We start from the raw sequence: 25,427 nt of genomic DNA on the forward strand, positions 1-25,427 counted from the left end.
AGCCCCCCAGGAACCCCCAACCCATCCAACCCCCCCGCTCCCTGCCCTCTGACTGCCCCCTGGGATCCCCTACCCCTTCTCCAACCCCCCCAGCCATCTTACTGTGCCGCTCAGACCAGCGTGTCTGGCTCCACACAGAGCCAGACACGCTGCCCGCTCCCCCGTGGAGTGCACAGCCCCCTCCCCCCGAGCTCTGCCAGTGCGGCACTGAAACTGCAGGGGAGGGAGAAGCAGGGGAGGGGCTCTGCCTGCTGGAGGCCCCAAGCGGCTGAATCCGGTCCAGCCGCTCTGTCAGCCGTGCTGCACTTTGCATTGGGAGGGAAATCCCAGACCTTTTTAGATTTTTACAGTCCTCCCAGATGGCTATTTAAAACCCCCAGATCTGGACATGTCCAGGATAATCCGGACGTATGGTAACACTATGTAAGAATCAATACTTATCCCTTTAAGAGGCACTTGAAAATGAATGATTACTTAAAAAACCCCCGCAATTATTCTGAAATTACCAAATATGCTTTTCACAAAAGCTATTGATGAGTTTTGTTTGCCTAGTAGAAACCTAGTATAAGTAAATAACGCTTTAGAAAGCACCTTTGAGCCTTTTTCTTTTTTTTTTACATTGACCTAGCTGTGTAAAAGCCTGATTCTTTAGAGAAGATAACCTTTCTCCATCCCTATGGTGTGTTACAGGGTCTTGTTAATACCATTATCTGGTTGTGAGATTACAGGTAGTTGTGATTTAAAAACAAACAAGATTAGGTTTCTCTAATCTCATTCAGTAGTCTATGTTGCTCCAGGAAGTCCTATCAGGTGTTCTTTGACGAGAATCTGAGATCAGCCTGCTCTCTGCTTTTTTCTCATCTGGGATAGGCAAGCTGCCTTTAAGCCCCCACTGCAAACAAATGTCTGACAGGTCAAATGAGTGTCCAGTGCAGCTAATGTCTGACAGGTCAAATGAGTGTCCAGTGCAGCATTATATGCCATGTCTTTTTGGTGTCTCAATGTTTTTTCATATTGGAGATTATTCTATGATGTCCATCTCGTGCAAAGAGCAGTACAGTTTAAATGTATATTCTAAACAGGGCCGCCCAAAGGATTCAGGGGGCCTGGGGCAAAGCAATTTCAGGGGCCCCTTCCATTAAAAAAAAGTTGCAATACTATAGAATACTATATTCTCTGGGGGACCCTGCAGGACCCGGGGCAAATTGCTCTACTTGCCCCCTCTCTGTGCGGCCCTGATTCTAAAGAGAAGTATCGCTGCTCAGAGTTAAATAGAAAGTAACAAACAGAAATTAGGCATTTGAAAGAAAGAAAAGTGATTTGAAATAAAGAGTATTCAGTAAAAACAACAAGGAGTACTTAGACAGTTCCAGGAGCTGCAGATGTTAAGGCTCTTGCTTCAGTGATGGTGATATTGTGTAGAGGAGCAGAGGAGGCCAGAGCTCAGTTAATGGGGATGGGTTTAAACTAGGAAGGTGAGGCTTTCGTTTAAGTGCATGTGAGTCTGTGATGAATCTTATAACAAGTAGGACATTTTAAAAACTGGATTCTGCAGTCAGTGAGAAGCAATTTGAAGTTGTGGATGAGGTCCTTTGGGTGTAGTTAACATTCTGTGACATTCTGTAGGGCTGACACTCTGGGAAACCACAGAGGAGGTAACTATAGTCTGAATAAGTCCCTTCCAGCCCTGACTTTTACGGTTCTGTGACTGATCGTTGTTTAATATTCTTTGTTTATAGCTGATAAAGCATATCTCTAAGTCTGAGGAAGATGATTAGACATTTAGAATATTGTCCATAGCAGCTTCAAACTGTAGTGGAAGGTACTCTTCTATTATAAAAGAGATTTAATGGATTATAGCACTTTGTGATATATATCCATTTTCCCACCCCCAAAGCTCTTTCCCTTCACCCTTAGCCAACTGCAGGCATGTGAGAACATGAACCCTGTGCCAGGGAAAATCTGCACCTTGTAAAACATGGCCCAGTTTAGTGCTAGACACACAGACCTCTGACAAAGCAGCGGTGAGAAAAGAGAACCAAGAAGTGATGAGGAGCGAGAATCTTTCTACTCTTGGCATCCAGAGAGCTGCCAGACTCTTGCAGTACTGAAACACTTTTTTCAGGGGGAAACTGCAGTTATGTGGAGTGTTTTCTGACAGCCAGGGCCCCACATCCCTCTACACAGTCTTTGAAGTATTTGGTTGGGGGATGTAGACATAATTATTTTCTTTAACTGAAATATTTAGTTAATTATATTTGTGTTACAGAATCAACTAGACACCTCAAACGAGATTGGGACCAATTATACTATTAATGGTATAAACGCATAATAAAAGATGGTTCCTGCCTGGAAGAGCTCACATTCTATATAGAAAAGAAAGGAAATATTATCCCCATTTTACAGATAGGGAGCTGAAATGCAGAGTACGTGACTTGCCCAACGTTACATAGGAAGTCTATGATGGAGTTAGGAATTGAATCTGGATCTCTTGAGTCCCAGTCCAATGCTTTAATCACAAAGCCATCTTTCATCTCAGAGCTGTGGTTGTATTACTGGAACCACCATCCCAGCTGGAAAGGTTTGAAGAGAACCTTAAATATAGCTGCTACCATAAGGTCAGGGTAAGTGGATGGAAATAGTTCCTTATTTTCAGAATGAGAAAGAGATGTTTGCATTTCAGTGGGCAGTTCTTTCCCGGTGCCTGCCCTATCTTCTTACTCATCCTCCTTGTGTACAGAAATATGGGAGTCTGGAGAGTAATGGAGCTCTTGCATTACAATTTCTGTCTGAATAGATAGGAGACAGGCACACTTGAAATTTGTTATTAGAACACAGTTCTCTATAACATTGTGGTAGCAAACGCCACACAGGAAGCAGAAATAACAGCCAAATAGATGTTCCTCAACTTAGAGCATGTGAACATCAATGTGACTATCATGCTTGTGTGTGTTAAATATGTGAATGACAATAAGAGGAATCTTTCTGTCTTCTTGATAAAGTAAAACAAGAAATCTTCCTCTGAGAAGGTAAGCCCAATTTGGTGTTCTTCCCATGCTCTAGTTATGCTGTTACAAGTCTGATGTCTGGCTTTTTTGCTTCCTGCACCACTGCTAGAATTCTGGTGCAGGCCAAGCCAAAAGAACCTGACTCTGGAATTACTCTGCTTTGTTACATAACTATTTAGCTTACTTTATTTCTAAGGCTCTCATCATCTTAGTTCTGCCTCTGCTTTTCAAATCCTGTCACTGTGCAACATTGTAAAAAGAAAAATACCATCCCACCTTTTAATTCAGTGAATTTGGCGTTACCTCTCTTTAGGGACCAATGCTTGAGAGGAAATTTCCTGTTAAAGGACCACGGTCACCTTAAAATTCACGTTTGTATGAAAAGTATTTACTTTCCATTGCTACTTCTAACATTTAAGGTTACTATAAATGAAAGAGGTTAAAAGGAAAATGTTTCTGTTTTTCAACCCATTTGTTTATACCTTTTACTGCACTTCGTTTAGAGTCCGTTGTTCTGTTTCCTTTGCGTGATCAGTGACTTTCCCTTTTTGTACTGGATTTCCACACAGCAATGTGGAAGGAATTTTTTTAAAATAAGAAAATGTAATTGGCTAAATTTTATGATGACTGTGTCTCTTTTAAAAACAAACCACCCCAAGCTAGTTAATGTAGAAAGCTGGATGGTAATTTTGTCTGATTGTATGAATGAGCATCATTAATGAGGCAGTTCAGTACTCTACATTAATCAGCAGTACAAATCAGGGTGAGTATTATCTGTGATTGTAAAAGTGAGGGGCTGGATAGCATGGAGTCGCCAATGTCAATTAATAATGCAGGCAGGCCTTCTGCAAGTTTAAACCACTACTTTTCCAATGCATGCCAAACTGTACCTGCTGCCTGTATCCACCTCTGACCCCTCGCAATCCTTGCTCTTTTGTGGAAAACTGTCAGTTTTGTCAAATCACGCACTGGCTTTGCCATGTAGACAGATATTTTTCAGGGTCTAGTTTGAGATATTAAAACGTGTGTGATGTACAAGTGATCTCGGATCTCTAGGGCTCAACAGTGGATGCATTAATCCATTATACTAGTAAGCCTCCCCTCCAGTTTATTCTTCTGGCAGGTATTTAAGTGCATGGTCTTCACAATGTGCTGCTTCCTAAGGGAATGACTAATACTGATCATGCTTTGACATAGCAGTGCACTTCAGAGGAGTCTCATCCCTGCCAGCTGCTGTGCTATTGTCACATCAGAGGTGTGATACCTGTTGGAGAGCATTAGACACTAAACTAAGAGGACACAGAGGCCAATCTGTGTGCAGGTTTGGAATAGAGTAAATGCTGTACTGTAATCGTTATGCTGTCTTATTGTAAGAGTATTTGTTCTCAGTAGTTCTCAAGACCAAGAAATGTTTTGAATCTTAATTTAGACTGTTTGTCCCAAGTGGTTTTGAAATCGTAAGTGTTAAAAATATTTCACTGTTGGATTGTGTAACCTTTCAGTACATCTCCCTGAGCAGCCACAGCACATGCCGTGCATTGTAATGTTATCTGTGCTATGACCCCTTGTACTGACACATTGTACCACATGGTAGGGGAACTTTGTTCCTTAACAGTAAATGATATTACTATTAATAAAGAAATTACTCTGTCAAAAAAATCATGCTGGGCTCTGAGTGGTGCGAGCAGTGTGGACAGTGGTTTAGCTTTTGGTTTAAGGCATGTCTGTCTTGTTTAGGCTGCTCTGTAGCAATGTTTAAAGTGATTAAAAGAATATCTTGGAATGATCTACTGATGTTGAAAAACTACAGAGACAAACTCAGTGGATAAAAGTGGATGATTTAAAAATCAAACACAAAAATCCCCAGCTTTTTTAAATTTAAATTGGATTTTTTTATGTAAATTAAAAACATATTTTTTAAAATAGACCTATTTAAAATTACATTTGAAAATAAACTATGTTCAGGTCTAAACTTGCTATAAAAAATTAAAAATAAATACAAAAACTATTAAGGAGCACGTTTGCCCAATTTTAAAGAATGTCAAACCATTGAAATGGTGGAAGTTACTCGATAGTTTATAGAAGTGCTAAACAAGTTTTTGACAGCAGTAGCCTATTATGCAGGTGGAGAAGGAAAAAAATTTCATTTCTTCAGTGACTAGTTCGTTAAAAGTGAAGAAACCAATTCTGAGTTGAAAAAGCAGAAGTTTGTATTGTATTCTTTGCTTTCTCCTTCTAGTTTATGAAAAAAACGGGCATGAAAGGGTGAGATCTACTAGTTCTAAAATCTTGAAAGACATGGTAACCAGAAATAATCAGCTCAATTCACTAACTATACTATACTGTAAATCAGTGGTTCTTAACCTTTGCTGCAGCCTGCACCCCTTTGGTTCTCAAAAATGTTCTCGCATCCCTTGTAAAAAATCGTTGAAGTAGGTCAATTCTTTCAACCTAGATATATCATAACTATAGAATGAAAGAGAGAATTATATATTTATTTTAATTTTGCAGTTAAAATTTAACACAATAATGGTTAAAAAATGTATAATGTTAATAAATAGGAGGTGATGAAACAAAGTAGTTGTACTTACGTGCCTGTTCTTAATTTGTGTTTTCGATTATTTACTTTCTAAAAAAAATCTGGCATGTCTCGCACCCCCAGAAAGGGCATCTTACACTGCCAGTGGGTGTGTGCACCCCAGGTTAAGAACTACTGCTGTAAATAAATAAATCAGTTAATTTTAAATGCAAAATGTTGTGATAAACTTCTTCTTCTGTATTCAGCCTTTTTAAGGTGGTTTTATTTAATAAAAAAAATTAAAATGCTGGTTTTGTACACTTTCATTCTAACATAAATCACAAGTAAAAAAACTAATAATCATCTAGAAAATAAGAAATGCACCAGTCACCATTTTCTAACATAACACAAAATATAAAAATAAAGAATCTGAATAAATTAAATTAAGCTGTATATTTGCTTAAATGTGTATAGGCATAGTGTATTATTCTTGTTGCTAACCAGAAATACCCAATGTGACGGGTTGGATCACAGAAACCCCCCTGGGAGCTGCCAACTAATGTGCCAAGACTATCTCTGCTCCTGTTTTCCCTGCCAGCTCAGGACTCCAGCACCCTGCCTTGCTGAGCCAGACACTCCTGTCTGCTCCAGCAAAGACCCAGGGTCTGAATTGCTTGCCTCAAAGCTGTAGGTTTACCTGAAAACAGCTCACAGAAGTGTGCTTGCTTTAGCACTCAGGGTACGTCTACACTACAGGATTATTCCGATTTTACATAAACCAGTTTTGTAAAACAGATTGTATAAAGTCGAGTGCACACGCCCACACAAAGCACATTAATTTGGCGGTGTGCGCCCATGTACCGAGGCTAGTATCGATTTCCGGAGCGTTGCACTGTGGGTAGCTATCCTGTAGCTATCCCATAGTTCCCGCAGTCTCCCCCACCCCTTGGAATTCTGGGTTGAGATTCCAGTGCCTGATGGGGCAAAAAACATTGTCGTGCGTGGTTCTGGGTACAGCCTCACCCCTCTCTCCGTGAAAGCAGCAGACAACTGTTTTGTGCCTTTTTTCCTGGGTGAACTGTGCAAACGCCATAGCACAGCAAGCATGGAACCTGCTCAGATCAAGACTGCAGTTGTGGACGTTGTAAACACCTCGTGCATTATCGTGCAGTCTATGCTGAACCAGGACCTGCAAAGCCAGGCGAGGAGGAGGCGGCTACGGCAGAGCGGCGACGAGTGATGAGGACATGGACACAGAATTCTCTCAAACCACGGGCTCCTGCGCTTTGGAGATCCTGCTGGTAATGGAGCAGGTTCTAGCCATTGAACGCTGATTTTGGGCCTGGGAAACAAGCACAGACTGGTGGGACCGCATAGTTTTGCAGGTTTGGGACGATTCGCAGTGGCTGCGAAATTTTCGCATGCGTAAGGGCACTTTCATGGAACTTTGTGACTTGCTTTTCCTTGCCCTGAAACACCATAATACCAAGATGAGAGCAGCCCTCACAGTTGAGAAGCGAGTGGCAATAGCCCTCTGGAAGCTTGCAAAGCCAGACAGCTACCGGTCAGTTGGGAATCAATTTGGAGTGGGAAAATCTACTATGGGGGCTGCTGTGATGCAAGTAGCCAAAGCAATCATTAAGCTGCTGCTATGAAAGGTTGTGACTCTGGGAAATGTGCAGGTCATAGTGGATGGCTTTGCTGCAATGGGATTCCCTAACTGTGGGGGGGTGATAGATGGAACCCATATCCCTATCTTGGCACCGGAGCACCAGGGCACCCAGTACGTAAACCGCAAGAGGTACTTTTCAGTGGTGCTGCAAGCACTGGTGGATCACAAGGGACGTTTCACCAACATCCACATGGGATGGCCAGGCAGGGTTCATGACGCTTGCGTCTTCAGGGACACTACTCTGTTTAAACAGCTGCAGCAAGGGAATTACTTCCCAGACCAGAAAATAACAGTTGAGGATGTTGAAATGCTTGTAGTTATCCTGGGTGACCCAGCCTACTCTTTGATGCCATGGCTTATGAAGCCATACACAGGCAGCCTGGACGGTAGTCAGGAGCAGTTCAACTACAGGCTGAGCAAGTGCAGAATGGTGGTAGAATGTGCATTTGGCCGTTTAAAGGCATGCTGGCGCACATTACTGACTCGCTCAGACCTCAGCCACACCAATGTCCCCATTCTTATTGCTGCTTGCTGTGTGCTCCACAATCTCTGTGAGAGTAAGGGGGAGACCTTTATGGCAGGGTGGGAGGCTGAGGCAAATCACCTGGCCGCTGATTACGTGCAGCCAGACACCAGGGCGATTAGAAGAGCATACCAGGAAGCAGTGCGCATCAGAGAAACTTTGAAAACGAGTTTCATCACGGGCCAGGGTACAGTGTGACTGCTGTGTTTTTCCCCTTGATGAACTCCCCCCATGATTGACTCATTCCCTGTAAGCAACCCGCCCTCGCCCTTCGATTACAGCTTGCTTACGGAAATAAAGACACTGTCGTTTAAAAATCATGTAATCTTTATTAAAAAGTCATTATAAAAAGAGGGAGAGAACTGACAAGGTATCCCGGGTGTGGTTTGGGAGGAGGATAGGAGGGAAGGAAAAGACCACTAAAAAAATTTCAAAGTAATAACAGCCTTTTGGTTGAGCTGTCCACGGAGGTGGAGTGGGCGGGTGCACGAAGACTTCTCCCACGCGTTCTTACACGTCTGGGTGAGGAAGATATGGAACATGGTGAGTGGTGAGGGTGGTTACACAGGGGCTGCAGCGGCGCTCTGTGACCCCATTGCTCTTCCCGAAGCTCCAGCGTTGCATCCCACCACTGCTGATCTTCCTGCCTACACCTCTGATCTTCCTGCCACCACCTCTCATCTCGAGTGTCTCTCCTTTCACTTTGGTCCCACCTCTCCTCACATTCACTGGCATCTTTCCTGTAATTTGATACCACCTGCTTCCACTCATTCAGATGAGCTCTTTCATTGCGGGTTACTTCCATGATTTCTGAGAAGATTTAGTCTCGCGTCATCTTTTTTCCTCCACCTTATCTGAGAGAGCCTTCGGGATGGAGTAGGAAGGCTTGAAAAATTTGCAGCTGCATAAGAGAGGTAAAAAAGGGAGAGAAGTATTTAAAAGATACATTTTACAGAACAATGGTTATACTCTTTCACAGTGAACACATTATTCACCTTACATAGCACATGTGATTTCACTACAAGGTTGCGTTTTGCATCTTAATATTGAGTGCCTGCAGCTCTGGTGTTAGAGATCTCACAGATGCAGGTCCGGGCAGCAGAATTCAGCTTGCACGCGGCCATGGTAAGCCATTGTCTTTCGACTTCTGCAGCCTTCATATACACAGTGCCCTCCTTTCCCAAATACCAAGCAAATCCCGTTCAGTGCTGCTTCTTTCCTGTTAACATGCAGCAGCAGAAACCACCCCCCCATCCAATTCTCTGGGATGATCGCTTTACCCCTCCCCCCACCACATGGCTGGTAGCAGGGAAGATCCCTGCTAGCCAAACTCGAAAAAGCTCAGTACCATTCCCCGCCTCCCTTCCCCCTGCTTGGCTACCTGCAAGGAAGGATTTCTTTTAAGCAACAGGTAAACTGCCCAGTAGGAATGGCCATCTCTGTCCCCTTAATTAAATTCCTGAATTTCAACCAGATTGCCATGAACGATATCAGTCTCCTGAGGATAACACAGAGAGATAAAGAACGGATGTTGCTTGAATGCCAGCAAACACCGTGACCATACGCAGCTAGGCTTTGTCATGCAATGATACCAGACTACTTGCTACATGCATAGTATGGTCAAGTGTCCTACCATGGAGGACGGAATAACGCTGCCTTGCCCAGAAACCTTCTGCAAAGGCTTTTGGAGTACCTCCAGGAGAGCTTCATGGAGATGTCCCTGGAGGATTTCCGCTCCATCCCCAGACATGTTAACAAACTTTTCCAATAACTGTACTGGCCGCAAATGCATCCCAAGTCCTCAGGGCAAATCAATCATTAAAAAACACTTTTAAACCATGTTTTATATTTACAAGGTACAATCACCAGAGGTCGCTTCGATGGCTTCATTGTCTGGGCTAGTGGCTTGGGAGGGTAATTCTGTCTGGGTGAGAAAAAGCTCCTGGCTGTTGGGGAGAATGGAGTGCTGTGTGCTGTCTGCAAGCTCTTTCTTCTCCTCATCTTCCCCGTCTGCAGAATCCTCAGCCATGCCTGAGATTACCACCCTCACCTCAGAATCCACGGACAGAGGTGGGGTAGTAGTGGCGGACCCCCCGAGAATTGCATGCAGCTCAGCATAGAAGCGGCATGTTTTCGGCCCTGCCCCGGACCTTCCGTTTGCTTCTTTGGTTTTCTGGTAGGCTTGTCTGAGCTCCTTAACTTTCACTCTGCACTGCACTGAGTCCCTGGTGTGGCCTTTTTCCATCATAGCCTTGGAAATTTTTTCAAATGTTTTTTCATTTAGTCTTTTGGAACGGAGTTCTGTTAGCCCAGAATCCTCTCCCCATATAGCGATCAGATCCAGTACCTCCTGTGCGGTCCATGCTGGAGCTCTTTTTCGGTTCTCAGGAGACTGCATTGTTACCTGTGCTGATGAGCTCTGCTTGGTCACCTGTGCTGGTGAGCTCTCCACGCTGGCCAAACAGGAAATGAAATTCAAAAGTTTGCAGGGCTTTTCCTGTCTACCTGGACAGTGCATCCGAGTTCAGATTGCAACCGCTCTGGACAGCAATGGTGCACTGTGGGATACCGCCCGGAGACCAATACTGTCGATTTGTGGCCACACTAACCCTAATCCGATATGGTTATACTGATTTTAGCGCTACTCCTCTCGTCGGGGAGGAGTACAGAAACTGCTTTAAAGAGCCCATTATATCGATATAAAGGGCCTCGTTGTGTGGATGGGTACAGCCTTAAATCGGTTTAACTCTGCTAAAATCAGTATAAACGCGTAGTGTAAACCAGGCCTTAGATGCCCAACTCTCAATGGAGTCTAAACCCAAATAAATCTGTTTTACCCTGTATAAAGCTTATGCAGGGTAAACTCATAAATTGTTCGCCCTCTACAACACTGATAGAGATGAACAGTTGTTTACTCTGAGTTAATTAATAAGTAAAAAGTGATTTTATTAAATACAGAAGATAGGATTTAAGTGGTTCCAAGTAGTAACAGACAGAACAAAGTAAGTCACCAAACAAAAGAAAATAAAATGCACAAATCTATGTCTAATCAAACTGAATACAGATAATCTCACCCTCAGAGATGCTTCAGTAATTTTTTTCCCTCAGCATCTTCCAGGCCTGAGCACAATTCTTTCCCCTGGTACAGCTCTTGTTCTAGCTCAGGTGGTAGCTAGGGGATTCTTCATGATGGCTCTCCTCTCTGTTCTGTTCCACCCTTTTATATATCTTTTGCATAAGGCAGGAATCCTTTGTCTTTTTCTGGGTTTCCACCCCCACTCACTAGAAAAGCACCAGGTTAAAGATGGATTCCAGTTCATGTGACATGACCACATGTCACTGTAAGACACCAAGCCTTCATTCCCCTCAACCTGACTCACAGGAAGGCTTGCTTGCAAACAGAGCCCCAGTCAATTGTCCTGGTTGAGTGGAGCCATTAAGATTCCAAACCACCATTAATGGCCCACATTTTGCATAATTACAATGGCCCGCAGTTATATTTCATATTTCTAGTCCCAGGTACAATAGTGGTAGAGTTATACATATAGGATGATCACACTTAATAGGTTATAAGCTTTGTAATGATACCTTACAAGAGACCTTTTGCATGAACATCAAAGAGTCCTGTGGCACCTTATAGACTAACAGACGTTTTGGAGCATGAGCTTTCGTGGGTGAATACCCACTTTGCTGGATGCATGTAGTGGAAATCTCCAGGGGCAGGTATATATATGCAAGGAAGAAGCAGGCTAGAAATAACAAGGTTAGTTCCATCAGGGAGGATGAGGCCCTCTTCTAGCCGCTGAGGTGCAAAAACCAACGGAGGAGAAACTGGTTTTGTAGTTGGCAAGCCATTCACAGTCTTTTTTTAATCCTTAGCTGATGGTGTCAAATTTGCAGATGAACTGAAGCACAGCAGTTTCTCTTTGAAGTCTGGTCCTGAAGTTTTTTTGCTGCAATATGGCCACCTTAAGATCTGCTATTGTGTGGTCAGGAAGGTTGAAGAGTTCTTCTACAGGTTTTTGTATATTGTCATTCCTAATATCCGATTTGTGTCCATTTATCCTTTTCCATAAAGACTGTCCAGTTTAGCCGATGGACATAGCAGTGGGGCATTGCTGGCATATGATGGTGTATATTACATTGGTGGACGTGCAGGTGAATGAACCGGTGAAGGTTGGGCTGATCTGTTTAGGTCCTGTGATGGTGTCGCTGGTGTAGATATGTGGGCAGAGTTGGCATCGAGGTTTGTTGCATGGATTGGTTCGTGAGTTAGAGTTGCTATGGTGCAGTGTGCAGTTACTGGTGAGAATATGCTTCAGGTTGTCTGTGGGCGAGGACTGGCCTGCCACCCAAGGCTTGTGAAAGTGTGGGATCATTGTCCAGGATGGGTTGTAGATATCTGATGATGCATTGGAGGGGTTTTAGTTGGGGACTGTATGTGATGGCCAGTGGAGTCCTGTTGGTTTCTTTCTTGGGTTTGTCTTGCAGTAGGAGGCTTCTGGGTACACGTCTGGCTCTGTTGATCTGTTTCCTTATTTCCTCGTGCGGGTATTGTAGTTTTGAGAATGCTTGGTGGAGATTTTGTAGGTGTTGGCCTCTGTCTGAGGGGTTAGAGCACATGCGGTTGTACATCAGTGCTTGGCTGTAGACAGTGGATCGTGTGGTGTGCCCGAGATGGAAGCTGGAGGCATGAAGGTAGGCATAGTGGTCGATAGGTTTTCGGTATAGAGTGGTGTTAATGTGACCATCGCTTATTTGCACTGCGGTGTCTAGGAAGTGGACCTCCCATGTAGATTGGTCCAGGCTGAGGTTGATGGTGGGGTGGAAGCTGTTGAAATCATGGTGGAATTTTTCCAGAGTCTCCTTCCCATGGGTTCAGATGATGAAGATGTCATCAATGTAGCGTAGGTAGAGAAAGGGCATGAGTGGACAAGAGCTGAGGAAGCGTTGTTCCAGGTCAGCCATAAAAATGTTGGCATATTGTGAGGCCATGCGGATGCCCATAGCGGTGCCACTGATCTGGAGATACATATTGTCATCAAATTTGAAATAGTTGTGTGTGAGGATAAAGGCACAGAGCTCAGCAACCAGTTGTGCTGTGGCATCATCAGGGATACCGTTCCTGACAGCTTGTATTCCATCTGTGTGAGGGATGTTTGTGTAGAGAGCCTCTGCGTCCATGGTGGCTAAGATGGTGTTTTCTGGAAGGTCACCAATGCATTGTAGTTTCCTCAGGAAATCAGTGGTGTCACGGAGATAGCTGGGAGTGCTGGTGGCATAGGGTCTGAGTAGAGAGTCTACATATCCAGACAGTCCTTCAGTGAGAGTGCCAATGCCCGAGATGATGGGATGTCCAGGCTTTCTGGGTTTGTGGATCTTGGGTAGTAGATAGAATAACCCTGGTCGGGGCTGTAAGGGTATGTTGATTTGTTCCGGTGTTAGTGTAGGGAGTGTCTTGAGTAGATGGTGCAGTTTCTTAGTATATTCCTCAGTGGGATTTGAGGGAAGTGGCCTGTAGAATTTGGTATTGTAGAGTTGTCTGGCGGCCTCCTTTTGGTAGTCAGACATGTTCATGATGACAACAGCACCTCCTTTATCAGCCTCTTTGATTATGATGTCAGGGTGGTTTCTGAAGCTGTGGATGGCATTGTATTCTGCACGACTTAAGTTATGAGGCAAGCGATGTTGTTTTTCCACAATTTCTGCCTGTGCACATCAGCGGAAGCATTCAATGTATAGGTCCAGACTGTCATTTCGACCCTGAGGAGGAGTCCATGTGGAGTTTTATTCCTTGTGCTGTTGGTGGGAGGGTAACTGTGTATCAGTGGGCTGTTCAGTGTTATCCTGAATGTATTCTTTGAGTCGGGGACGGCGAAAGTAGGCTTCCAGATCGCCGCAGAACTGTATCATATTAGTGGGAGTGGCAGGGCAGAAAGAAAGTCCCCGAGATAGGACAGACTTTTCTTCTGGGCTGAGTGTGTGTGGTTGGATAGATTGAGGATATTACTGGGTGGATTAGGGGTACCACGGTTGTGGCCCCATCTGGCAGGTAGGAGTTTAGACAGCTTACACTACTTTTTCCTTTGTAGAGAGGTGAAGTGAGTAATGTAGATCTCCTGTCTAATTTTAATGAAGTCCGTTTGTTTGGAAGTTTGGTTATTTATGAGAGTCTCCAAGGTTGGAGAGCTCTTTTTTGATGTTTTCCTGTTTGCTGTATAGGATGCTGATCAGGTGGTTCCTCAGTTTCTTTGATAGAGTATGGCATAATCTCTCACTGTGGTCTGTATAGTATGTAGATAGCAGTGGATTTTTTACCTTTAGTCCATTTGGTATGATGTCCATCCGTTTGCATTTGGAAAGAAGATATCTGTCTGTATTTGTGCAAGTCCATTGTCTACAGCCAAGCACTGAGGTACAACCGCATGTGCTCTAACCCCTCAGACAGAGACCAACACCTACAAAATCTCTACCAAGCATTCTCAAAACTACAATTCCTGCACAAGGAAATAAAGAAACAGATCAACAGAGCCAAACGTGTACCCAGAAGCCTCCTACTGCAAGACAAACCCAAGAAAGAAACCAACAGGACTCCACTGGCCATCACATACAGTCCCCAGCTAAAACCCCTCCAATGCATCATCAGGGATCTACAACCCATCCTGGACAATGATCCCACACTTTCACAAGCCTTGGGTGGCAGGCCAGTCCTCGCCCACAGACAGCCTGCCAACCTGAAGCATGTTCTCACCAGTAACTGCACACCGCACCATAGTAACTCTAACTCAGGAATCAATCCATGCAACAAACCTCGATGCCAACTCTGCCCACATATCTACACCAGCGACACCTCACAGGACCTAACCAGATCAGCCCCACCATCACCGGTTCATTCACCTGCACGTCCACCAATGTAATATACACCATCATATGCCAGCAATGCCCCACTGCTATGTCCATCGGCTAAACTGGACAGTCTTTATGGAAAAGGATAAATGGACACAAATCAGATATTAGGAATGGCAATATACAAAAAGCTGTAGGAGAACACTTCAACCTCCCTGGCCACACAATAGCAGATCTTAAGGTGGCCATCCTGCAGCAAAAAAACTTCAGGACCAGACTTCAAAGAGAAACTGCTGTGCTTCAGTTCATCTGCAAATTTGACACCATCAGCTAAGGATTAAAAAAAGACTGTGAATGGGTTGCCAACTACAAAACCAGTTTCTCCTCCCTTGTTTTTCACACCTCAGCTGCTAGAAGAGGGCCTCATCCTCCCTGATTGAACTAACCTCGTTATCTCTAGCCTCCTTCTTGCTTGCATATATATGCCTGCCCCTGAAGATTTCCACTACGTGCATCCAACGAAGTGGGTATTCACCCATGAAAGCTCATGCTTCAAAACGTCTGTTAGTCTATAAGGTGCCACAGGACTCTTTTGCTGCTTTTACAGATCCAGACTAACACGGCTACCCCCTGATACTTTTGCATAATGCATATTCCAGTTACATTATATTCACCTATTACCATATTTTTATAAACCCATATAGACTGCAATGTCATACCCAATTTAGTGTAAAGGCTGTATTTAATTGCTAATCAACATGTTTTGATGGATAACAACTGAAAGGATTGAACCTTTCTTTAGGAAAATAACTAAAAAGTACAAATCAAAACACAATTAAAATTGATTATTTACAACAATATTTCATGCTTTTGGTGATTTAAATAATGGTTAAAATTGCATCGATTTTTAAACCAATCCATCTTGAAAACAGTTCTGTTCATAGTCTGTAAAATATATGCATGCATGCTCCTATTGCTGTGCCTTTTCTTTGTGATAGTGCAACAGAGCCTTGTTATGCTCTCAGCAGTTTGTTCTAAAATGTGGCTTATCTAAGCATTGCTTCCTAGGTATATGTTCTCCTACCCCTAGTTTATTTTGGAGATATTTATCTATTTTAAGGTCCACTTTACAGTACTTCTAACATTAACTAACTCCCTATAGTTTAAACAGAAAGACTATAGAGCAACTTTTCTTACTCTGCATCAGATATTTATATTCTCAACACTTCAGTTCATAATGTGGCAAATAATGAACAAAGATCAGTCTGATGATGCAGCGTAGCTCACTCCTGACTTTCAGCTTCCCTTGCTGTGCTGTAGTGGTGGACCCCCTGCCAAGAAAGTTCTGTCTCTCATTCGTTTACTTTGATATTTTTTATTTTGTTTGAGAACAGGGAAATTCAGTGCAGAAAGAGAAGCTCCCTGTAAAAGCAGCATGAAGTTTGTGTATTTAAATGCATAAACATCAAGAAATTAATTCTTGAAGTATGGTTAACTTGGTCACACAATGCCCATATATTCGAAGGTACTTCAACAGTTCTTTGCCTAGATACTTACATGGCCTTTGTCACCATAGCACCTGAGTGCTTATAGTAATACAAAATACAGTGTGTGTGGCCTTTGTCACCATAGTACCTGAGTGTCTATAGCAATACAAAATACTGTGTGTGCAATGTGGCTAAGTGAAAAGTGCTGTGGGATTTTTCTGAATGTCCTGATTTTTCATGCATTTAAATTCAGTCATGCTGTTTCATGACCATATGTATTTTTTACATTGAATATCCCTTTCTTTCCAAGTTGCTCAAGTATCAGATTTCCTTTTTACAATCGTAACCAACCCCACAGATCTCAGCATTAACATCTATAATTAAGACTGAAATACAGCTTCCATTTGTTTTAACAGCAATATTTTTAGGCCTTTGTCTGCATAAACAAAGGTGTGGTATTGAGGGTGAGAAGAGTTAGCTCAGTTTGGTGCAGCCTCTTTGGAAAAGGCTACATCATAACCAGATTAAAATCCATCATGGAGTGGAGAACAGGACTAACCCATATCTTTTTAACTGTAATAATCCAGTTTAACGCTATATTTGCGGGCTGTTCAAACTGTCGACCAGCCCTGAATTCAACAGATGTTGCTAAATTCTGAGTTGGTTGGAAGCCAAAGTGTACTAGTGCCAGTATTTGCTCATGGCCCCCTAAGGGGTGCACACACCACGGCATGTAGAGGCTAGGCATGTGAACCTGACACTAATGACGACATATGCAATATATAAAGTATATTCAGTATAGAAAGCCATCCCCCCCGGGAGGAGAAAGAAAGGGTTGAATTTGGAGGAGCAGTGTTATGTATAGTGCTAATGCTTGTACAGAAATTATATATTAATGTGGAAGTGTCACCCAGCAATTAAGTTTCTATTAAGATTTTCTGTGCAAAGTTGTCAAGAATGTGGCTAATAAGTACATCCTCAGCTTAACATCTGGATTTCAGCTATTTCATGTTTGGATCCAGAAGACTCCAGTGTAAAATTGCCTTGACACATGAAATTTTCCTCTTTCCACCAAAACTGTTCAGTAGCTTGTCAGTGTGACCAGGTGCTCAGCATACAGGGACGTTGTATAAACTTATTTTTGGCAGTTATATGATGTGTTTCAGGAAGGAACTGAATGATTAACTATCAGCTTGTGCAGGCTTTGTCTAAATGGGGGATCCAACTTCCATAGCTTTGATTTGGCAATGGTTGTCCTGCATAACTTCCTTCTCTCTGCTGCTCTTTTCCTGGCCCTTGACCACCTGGTATATTTTTAGCTTACTGCAAGTCCTTAATTCACTCCCTCTTTTTAAGTGGGATATAAGTTCAGTTTGTGGACCAGATGGAGGTGGGCAGATTCTCAATAGAGTGGAACTCTCCCAAGACTCTGGCAGGAGTAAAGAGACAGATTCTAGATAACAAAATGTGATGAAGTGTTGAGGTATATGAATGTGTGGTGGTGGATACTGTGTCCCTTTCAAAGAAGAAAGATGAGGGCTTTCTCTTAGTGCTTGTTACAGTTAGAGAGCTTGTGAGTTGAGTTTGATTCCCTGATCCTGGTTTCTCTCCATAGGAGCTGGAACTAAAAGGACTGGGGGTGCTACCTCACTGTCTGGGTTGAAGTGTTTTCCGTCATATATAGGATTTACAATTTGGTACAATGACTCTTAGCACCCCCATTATACAAATTGTTCCAGCGTCACTGTCTCTTTCCCTGGGTTGTCAGATCAGACATGTGAGGGCAGAATGAATTCAGGCTCTGGAAGGCAAAGGTGTAGAGAGTGCCTCATGTTGCTCTGCAGTGCTGACTGGGAACCCCATCTTGCTATCTTTTCGCTAGAAGGAGAGATGCAATGGGACCCTGAGAGTGATGAAGGGAAAAATGGAAACTGTCTTCGGGACAATCCCAGGGATATTGGGATACTAAAATGTTTTCACCAAACTGCTTGTGTGATGCCCTCAAACAATGAAAGACTTAGTATTAGAGATGAGGGGAGAAAAACCGCCAGTAAGCCTCCTGCTTGGAAGTTGCAGGATGCTAGAGTTCCAGCAGGGAGGAAATGGGTCTCTGAAGGTAGTGGTAGCAAAGTAGCAAAATCTTCTAGTGAACTGGGCACTGGTCGTATACGAATTGTAGTATGGACAAATTTATGAAGAACTGGATGCATTTATGAATGCAATTATATGATGGGGTAGCTTGTGATAGTAGGAAGGCAGGCTCAGCAGCCAGTTTGGCTCATTTTTAATTTGTCTTGTGTTCCTAAAATCTCATGCTTCAGAGTTCAGCCGGCTATTAAACTAGATCTGGTGGTCCCTTGTCACATTAAACTTTGACTCTACCATTGACTCACTGTCTGACTTTATATTACTAAGTCTATCTGTACTTCAGTTTCTTCATCTATGGAGCAGGGATAATGTATTCCGTGGGCGTGAAATTTTCACTCCTTACTACAGAATTGTGCTCCAGAATGTTTTAATTTTATTCAATATGTATGTGTGTGTGACAGGTTGGACCTCCCGTTTTGTGATGCCACCTGATGTACTGGGGTTTCACTGAACCCCTCCTGGTCCACCATCCTGGATTCCCTCTCCCTGTTTTGCTGAATTTGGCTCTCTGGCCTCTTGCAGCACACGCAAACAGGTAGGGCCACACCCAGCTGCAGATGCAGACTGGAGTCAATTCTTTGTGAGAGGATTCACCCAGCACTCATGCGCACATCCCTTTTGGTGAATAAACCCAGAATAATACTGTCTTGCGCTGTATAAATAATACTGTCTTGCACAGCACAAGCTCATAAAAATTAGCCCTCTCCCTCAGTGTGAAGAGAGATTTGCACAACTTATCTCCCCCCCCCCAAGTTAGAAATTGCACAAACTGGGTTTAATAATAAACAAAACAATTTTATTAACTATAAAAGACAGATTTTAAGTGATTATAAGGGTTAGCAAACAGAACAAAGCAGATTACTGAGCAAATAAAACAAAATATGCATACCAAGCTGTATTTTCCACTCTATACATCTAATGAAGTGGGTTCTAGCCCACAAAAGCTTATGCCCAAATAAGTTTGTTAGTCTCTAAGGTGCCACAAGGACTCCTCATTGTTTATAATAAGCTTAACATCTTAAAGAGACTGGTTTCAAGAAGTAATTTGTCACCCTAAATGTTATTTTAGGCACATTGCAGAGTTTCAGTAGCTTCATGTTCCAGTTATTTCTTCTTACAGACTGGACCCCTGTCTCAGTCTGGACTCACCACTGCTTTTTCCCTTCAGGTTAGTTCCTTTGTCCCTTCGGGTACTTTCAACCATCCTTCTTCTTGGGTAGGCAGTGGAGGAGAGTCCAGATTAACCCCCTTCTCAGCCTTAAAAGGATTTACCTAAAGTGGGAAACCTTTGTTTGATCCCCAGCCCCCTACAGAGGAAAAGTACCAGGGCTTGTCTACATCAGAAAGTTGCAGCGCTGGTGAGGGAGTTACAGCGCTGCAACTTTGAAGGTGTACACATCTGCAGGGCACCACCAGCGCTGCAACTCCCTGTTTGCAGCGCTGGCCGTACTCCCGTTTTGTCTCGGGTGTAGAGGATCCAGCGCTGGTGATCCAGCGCTGGTAATCCAATGTAGACACTTACCAGCGCTTTTCTTGACCTCCGTGGAAGGAGGAAGCCTCTGGTAATCAAGCTGGTCTCCTTTCCCGGTTTGCTCTCTCGTTCCCGGAGCCCAGAGCAAGCAGGTCTCCTTCCCTGCGGTTTGCTGGGTGGCTCCGGGAACGCGAGAGCAAACCGCGGCGAAGCGGGTCTCCTTTCCCGGTTTGCTCTCTCGTTCCCGGAGCCCAGAGCAAGCAGGTCTCCTTCCCTGCGGTTTGCTGGGTGGCTCCGGGAACGCGAGAGCAAACCGCGGCGAAGCGGGTCTCCTTTCCCGGTTTGCTCTCGCGTTCCCAGAGCCCAGAGCAAGCAGGTCTCCTTCCCTGCGGTTTGCTGGGTGGCTCCGGGAACTAGAGAGCAAACCGCGGCGAAGCGGGTCTCCTTTCCCGGTTTGCTCTCGCGTTCCCGGAACCCCCCTTGAAGCCGCCCAACAGCGCTGCAGTGTGGCCACATCTAACACCACTTGCAGCGCTGGTTGCTGTAAGTGTGGCCACTCTGCAGCGCTGGCCCTATACAGCTGTACTAATACAGCTGTAACAACCAGCGCTGCAAAACTTTAGATGTAGACATGGCCCCAGCTGTGTCCAAAGTGGTATTTTGTATCAGGTGACCTGGTAGTGTCACAGCTATCCCTCTGAGGAAGGAGATTAGTATCTTCACAGTCTTATTGTTTCTTCCTAATGGCCTATCAAGGCTGTGATGGCTGGTTGTTTGGTGGGTGTCTACCAAATACACACACAGTTGTAATCGTTACATAGTCAATATTCCAAACTTTAAATACAGAAATGATAGATGCATACAAATTGGATAATCACATTCAGTAGGACATAACCTTTCCAATGATACCTTACAAGACCCATCTTGCATAAAATATATCTTAGGCCATATTCATATCACAATCATATTTCTATGAGGAATATGGGGTGTAACATCATAATGCTTCTAGCCCTTGTGGTTGCAGAGAGAACCTTGAACACGAGAGCAGTGTAAATTGATACCTGATTTTTCAAAGAGCATGAAACAACAGTCCTAAGAAGTGTGAACTGTCCCATTCATCTCAAACAGGGCTTTATGGAACTCCATAATCCTGTGCTTTAGAAACTGGTGAACCTTCAAAATGGAAAATTCAGCATTTTACCATGGAAATCACCATTTTGCTACTGTCAGGAACCTGGCATTTTGTTTTATCTCGCTGTCCTGCTAGGACCTGCTTGCAGTTGCAACTTGCTCTCCGGTTTTCCCCCACAAGAAGGAGTTAACTGGATTGCAGAGCAAGCACCCTGCATTGTTCTGTGGAGCCAGGCAGCAGCAGGTCTGGGAGCCAGAGCTAGAGTCCAGTTTGCAGCCAGAAAGCTCTGGGAACTGGTAACATAGGCTGGTGAGCTGGGCAACCTGGAAAAAAGCACAGCAGCTGGGGAGTTAGGGAGATGGATCTCAAAAACAGGCCACAAGCACCCTCCATCCCCTTCCCTGGCACACATGGGGAGAAGGAGGTGCTGTGCTAAGGCACTTAGACAATATTCTGGGAGTCAAATCACCTGAGGAGTGTAGCAAAAAATCTCTCCAGAAATGACCATTGATTAATTTTATGTCAGAGACAGTTTTCAGTGTTGAGCCATTTGTAGCTCTGTGTGTTTGTGAGGAGCTGGGAATGGGAGGCAGTTTAGTGTATCATCATGAAACAACTTTCATCTGGAATTTAGAAGTTGTTGCCATACACTCTAGGTCTGCTTTCTATGGAACTTGGTCTCATTGCACCAGGGAGTATAAGGGACCCTGATAATACCTAAAAATCTTATGAGGGTTTAGATGTGGGCGGTGGGAATTAATTAATATTTGTGTGGTGCTTTGACAAGGGAAAGTGTGATAGTGTCTGGGAAGAGGGTCTTGGAGCATAGCCTGGGCCACATAGTGAAGAGGAAGGGATGTGATGGAATAGAATGAAAAACAGTCTTTCCCAGTTGCTGTTATCTTAAGAGTGTGACTGAGCTGCACAGACTCATTCCTCCCTCAGGGGACACAGGTGCGCAGAGCTATTTTTCTTTAATCACTCACATAAATTAAAAAGTGTTCCTTTGCATAAAAATAATTAAATAAAGTTACGCCCTATATCTTTTATTGCCAGATAATATCTTTGAACCTTTGGCTCACCATCTTACTATCAGCTGCAAGGTATTTTTCAGGGTATGCTTAACCCATTCTGCCATTGTATCAAATCTGAAAAGCGTTATAGGCAGAGAAATCCCCTGACAGCAGTTAGTGCTGGTGTGAACTTTTAATCATTGTACCTGTTCGGAATAATGTTTTCCAGACATCTTTTGAGCTCTACCTGCCCCACACCAAGATGAAATGTACTGAGTGTGGGTGGGACATGCTTGATACTTACCAAGGGCTTGAATTTGTGTTTAAGTGGATTGTGGATGTGATTCTAAAGCAGATTGATTGCTGGTGAAGGAGTGATGCCATTGAGTCTGGAACAAATTGGTAAAGAGCAAGCACAGCCTCTGCCATCCCTACCCTGAGGATATTTTCCTGCTCTTTTTAGGACAGGCTGCTACTTGCAGTGGTGCTGTAATGTACTTTTTTGGGATAGGAGTGTGTACTTTGGGAACAGGGTTCGTGTGCGCTTTAGGTTGGGAATGGTTCTCCTTTGTTTGTTGTGGTTTGGCTCCTGATTGTTGAACTCATGGATCTGGCAACCCTTCTTCTTGCTAGGTGGAGCATCAGCCCAGACTTTTTGCTGGTCTGGTTCACTTCTAGCCAACATCATAAAGGTTTAGTGACAGATCCACACTATTTCCCTTTGGTATCTGCACTGCTTGTGCTCTCCTTGCCCTTTGTGGAAGCAGTGAGTGGTTAATGTATTGTACCAAGTTGTCCTTGTCCCCGGTGTTTATCACAGACAAGAAGCATTATTTTGTTAGCTAATGACAGATCCAGCACTCCTGTCAAGGTGTGTAGATATCACCCAGCACTGCATCCAATTCCCTAACTGTCATCCTCAGAACATCCCTCAGGAGGACAGAAGTGCTTTGATTTGTGTCTTCCAGAATTTTTTTTTCTACAGACCAGCATTTAAAACAATGCAGAGCCCCTGAAAGGTGAGATTGGAGGACATCGGTAAGCTCTGCAGCAATCGTACTAGAATTCTACCAGTATGGTATTCATAATCTGTGTAGGGAAGGTTGTTGCAATACAGGGCAGAGAAAAGGAATTCAGGGGCTTCTAGAGGGTCCCTACCAGGCATTTAATGGTGCACAGTTTCAAAACTGGCAGTGCTGCAACCCTCATCTGCCCCCTTATTTCCAAAACCTAGAAAAATTAAAGAAGGGTCATCAGTGCATAAATGGGTAACTCTGTGTAGCCAGAGAGGAGAAGCAGAATTTAAGTGAGCTATTTCACCAGCCATATTTATTGTCCTGAGGGAATTCTATAGTACTGCACAGAATTCATGCCCCCCACTTATTTCTTTGCTTCCCTGCAGAAAAATGACTTTCTGACAGGGAAGCAAAGGGAAGCTGCAAGAGCCATAGGCACCAACTTTTCCCAGTGCCGGTGGGTGTTTGCCCCCAGCCCTGCTACGCCTCCACCCCTGCGCACCCCCATTCCAACCTCTTCCCCAAAGTCTGCACACCAATTCCAACCCCTCCTTGCCCCTATTGGACTCCTTCTCCAAATCCCTGCCCCAGCCCTGCCTCTTCCCGGAGCACACGGCATTCTCCCTTCTCCCCTGCCCCAGCACTTGCCACCGTGAAACAGCTGTTTCGCGGCAGCAAGCGCTTGGAGGTAGCGGGAGAAGTAGGAACGCGGTGCGCTCAGGCGAGGAGGTGGAGTGAAGGTGAGCTGGAGTGGGGAGCTGCCGGTAGGTGCAGAGCACCCACCAATTTTTCCCTATGGGTGCTCCAGCCCTGGAGCACCCACGGAGTTGGCACCTATGGCAAAAGCAGTCATGCACCACTCCCTAGCTACGCAGGTACATTGTTTCAGGCATCTGGAGCAGGTGGAGGAGAGGTAAATCACTGCAGGGCTAAGGAGACATAGCCAGTGGCTCCTACCCTGAGCCGGGATCAGCTGCTAGTCCTGGCTGGACTGGAGGCAGGAGAGGACAGGACTTCCCCTTTCCCTGCAAGGAGTGGCTGGGGCTGTGTCAGACCCATTCCCAGAAGCCTTCCCCAGCTGCAGGAAGTTCAGCATCCTCCCCTGCTTCCTGCCTCTATAGCTCTTCAGCTTCAGGGGAAGGAGTCATTGTACAGGAGCTGCTCCCCCATCCACCCACACACCCAGACCTCTCATACCCAGACACTCCTGCTAAGCCTTACCCTGTACACCCAGAACCCCTCGAGCCCTCCATACCCAAACCCCACCTCATTGAACCTCAACCCCTGCATTTGCAGCTCCTCTGCCTTTGGGCCCCTGCACCCAGACCACTTTCCCACTGAGCTCCCTGTACTCAAACCCCTACCTTTGATGAGCCCCCACCCCTGCACCACCCTGAGCCCCCACATCCAAACCTCCATACCACTGATCCCCAACTAGCTGCACCAAGACTTCCAGCCCACCAAAGCCTACTCCCCAGCACTCAAGACTCCCCCTGCTGAGACCCCCACACCTAGACCCCTCCGCTGAGCCCCCACTGCTTTCACCTCGAAGCGCCTGCAGGGTCCCATTGTCCCTGCATCTGGAACCCCCTCAATGAGCCTCTGTGCATCCAGATTTCTTCCCCCCCCTCGCCCCCCACCGCTGCCTGCACCCAGATTGTCCAATACAGAATCCTCTCACCCCACACCTGGATCCCCCCCATACTGAGCCCCTCCACACTTGGATTCTTCCTGATTGAGCCTGCCTGCCCCACGCCTGGTGCAGAGGGGCAGGGCCCCAGGGTTTTACTGGTGCAGGCCCGGGCCTTGTGCTGTGTCAAGTTCGAGTGCAGCCTCACCACTGAGTCTGTGTCCTGAGAGCGGGGAGGCTGCTGGGTGATCTCTCACCCAGGGGTGGCTCTAGGCATTTTGCCACCCCAAGCACGGCAGGCAGGCTGCCTTTGGTGGTTTGCCTGTGGAGGGTCCACTGGTCCCGTGGCTTTGGAGGACCTCCCGCAGGCATGCCTGCGGGAGATCCTCCGAAGCCACGGGACCAGCGGACCCTCCGCAAGCCGACGAAGGCAGCCTGCCTGCCGCCCTCGCGGCACTGGCAGAGCGCCCCCTGAGGCTTGCCACCCCAAGCACGTGCTTGGCGTGCTGGGGCATGGAGCCGCCCCTGCTCTCACCTTCGTGGAGCCTGTGGCCTGTGCTTCCCATTACTATGCTGGAGCCTCTGCATTTATTTATTGAAAAATAAAATGCACAGAATTTTTAATTTTTTTATGCAGAAATTTTAATTTTTTGGCACAATGCCCTCAGGAGTAATACTTAACAGAATGAGAACCTCAGCTTGTCTCTCTCTACGTGGTGAGAACAAGTGCTAATAGCCAGACAAGGATGTACACCAATAGCCTGGCCTGGTTCTGGGCTTTGAAAGCCCCTTGTATTCTAATCTCTCTCTTGCTCTTTTGTTTGTAGCTCAGAGACATGTCCTCACGTATATGGAGGATGCAGTGAGCCAGCTGCTGGAGAACAGAGAAGATATTAGTCAGTATGGCATTGCCAGATTCTTCACTGAATAGTAAGTACATCAGGAGTCTGCCAATAGGACCAC

At 44.9% G+C, this 25,427-nt stretch overlaps 1 protein-coding gene across 3 annotated transcripts in view; it reads left to right on the forward strand.

Moving 5' to 3' along the window:
* Window positions 1-25,427, forward strand: part of CSTPP1 (centriolar satellite-associated tubulin polyglutamylase complex regulator 1) — a 160,700-nt gene that overhangs the window by 6,478 nt on the left and 128,795 nt on the right. For 2 of the 3 annotated variants that reach the window (XR_007774680.1, XM_050955455.1), the window contains exon 2: window positions 25,292-25,394. The exons of the other annotated variant lie outside the window; for it this stretch is intronic. Coding sequence is in view for 1 of the 2 variants with exons in the window: in XM_050955455.1 (XP_050811412.1) it covers window positions 25,292-25,394 (103 nt within the window). In the remaining variant the exon portion in view is untranslated. The remainder of the gene's footprint in view (window positions 1-25,291; window positions 25,395-25,427) is intronic. 3 annotated transcript variants of the gene reach the window in all.

The sequence above is a fragment of the Gopherus flavomarginatus genome, chromosome 5 (assembly GCF_025201925.1).
Source record: "Gopherus flavomarginatus isolate rGopFla2 chromosome 5, rGopFla2.mat.asm, whole genome shotgun sequence".
Classification (NCBI taxonomy): Eukaryota; Metazoa; Chordata; order Testudines; family Testudinidae; genus Gopherus; species Gopherus flavomarginatus.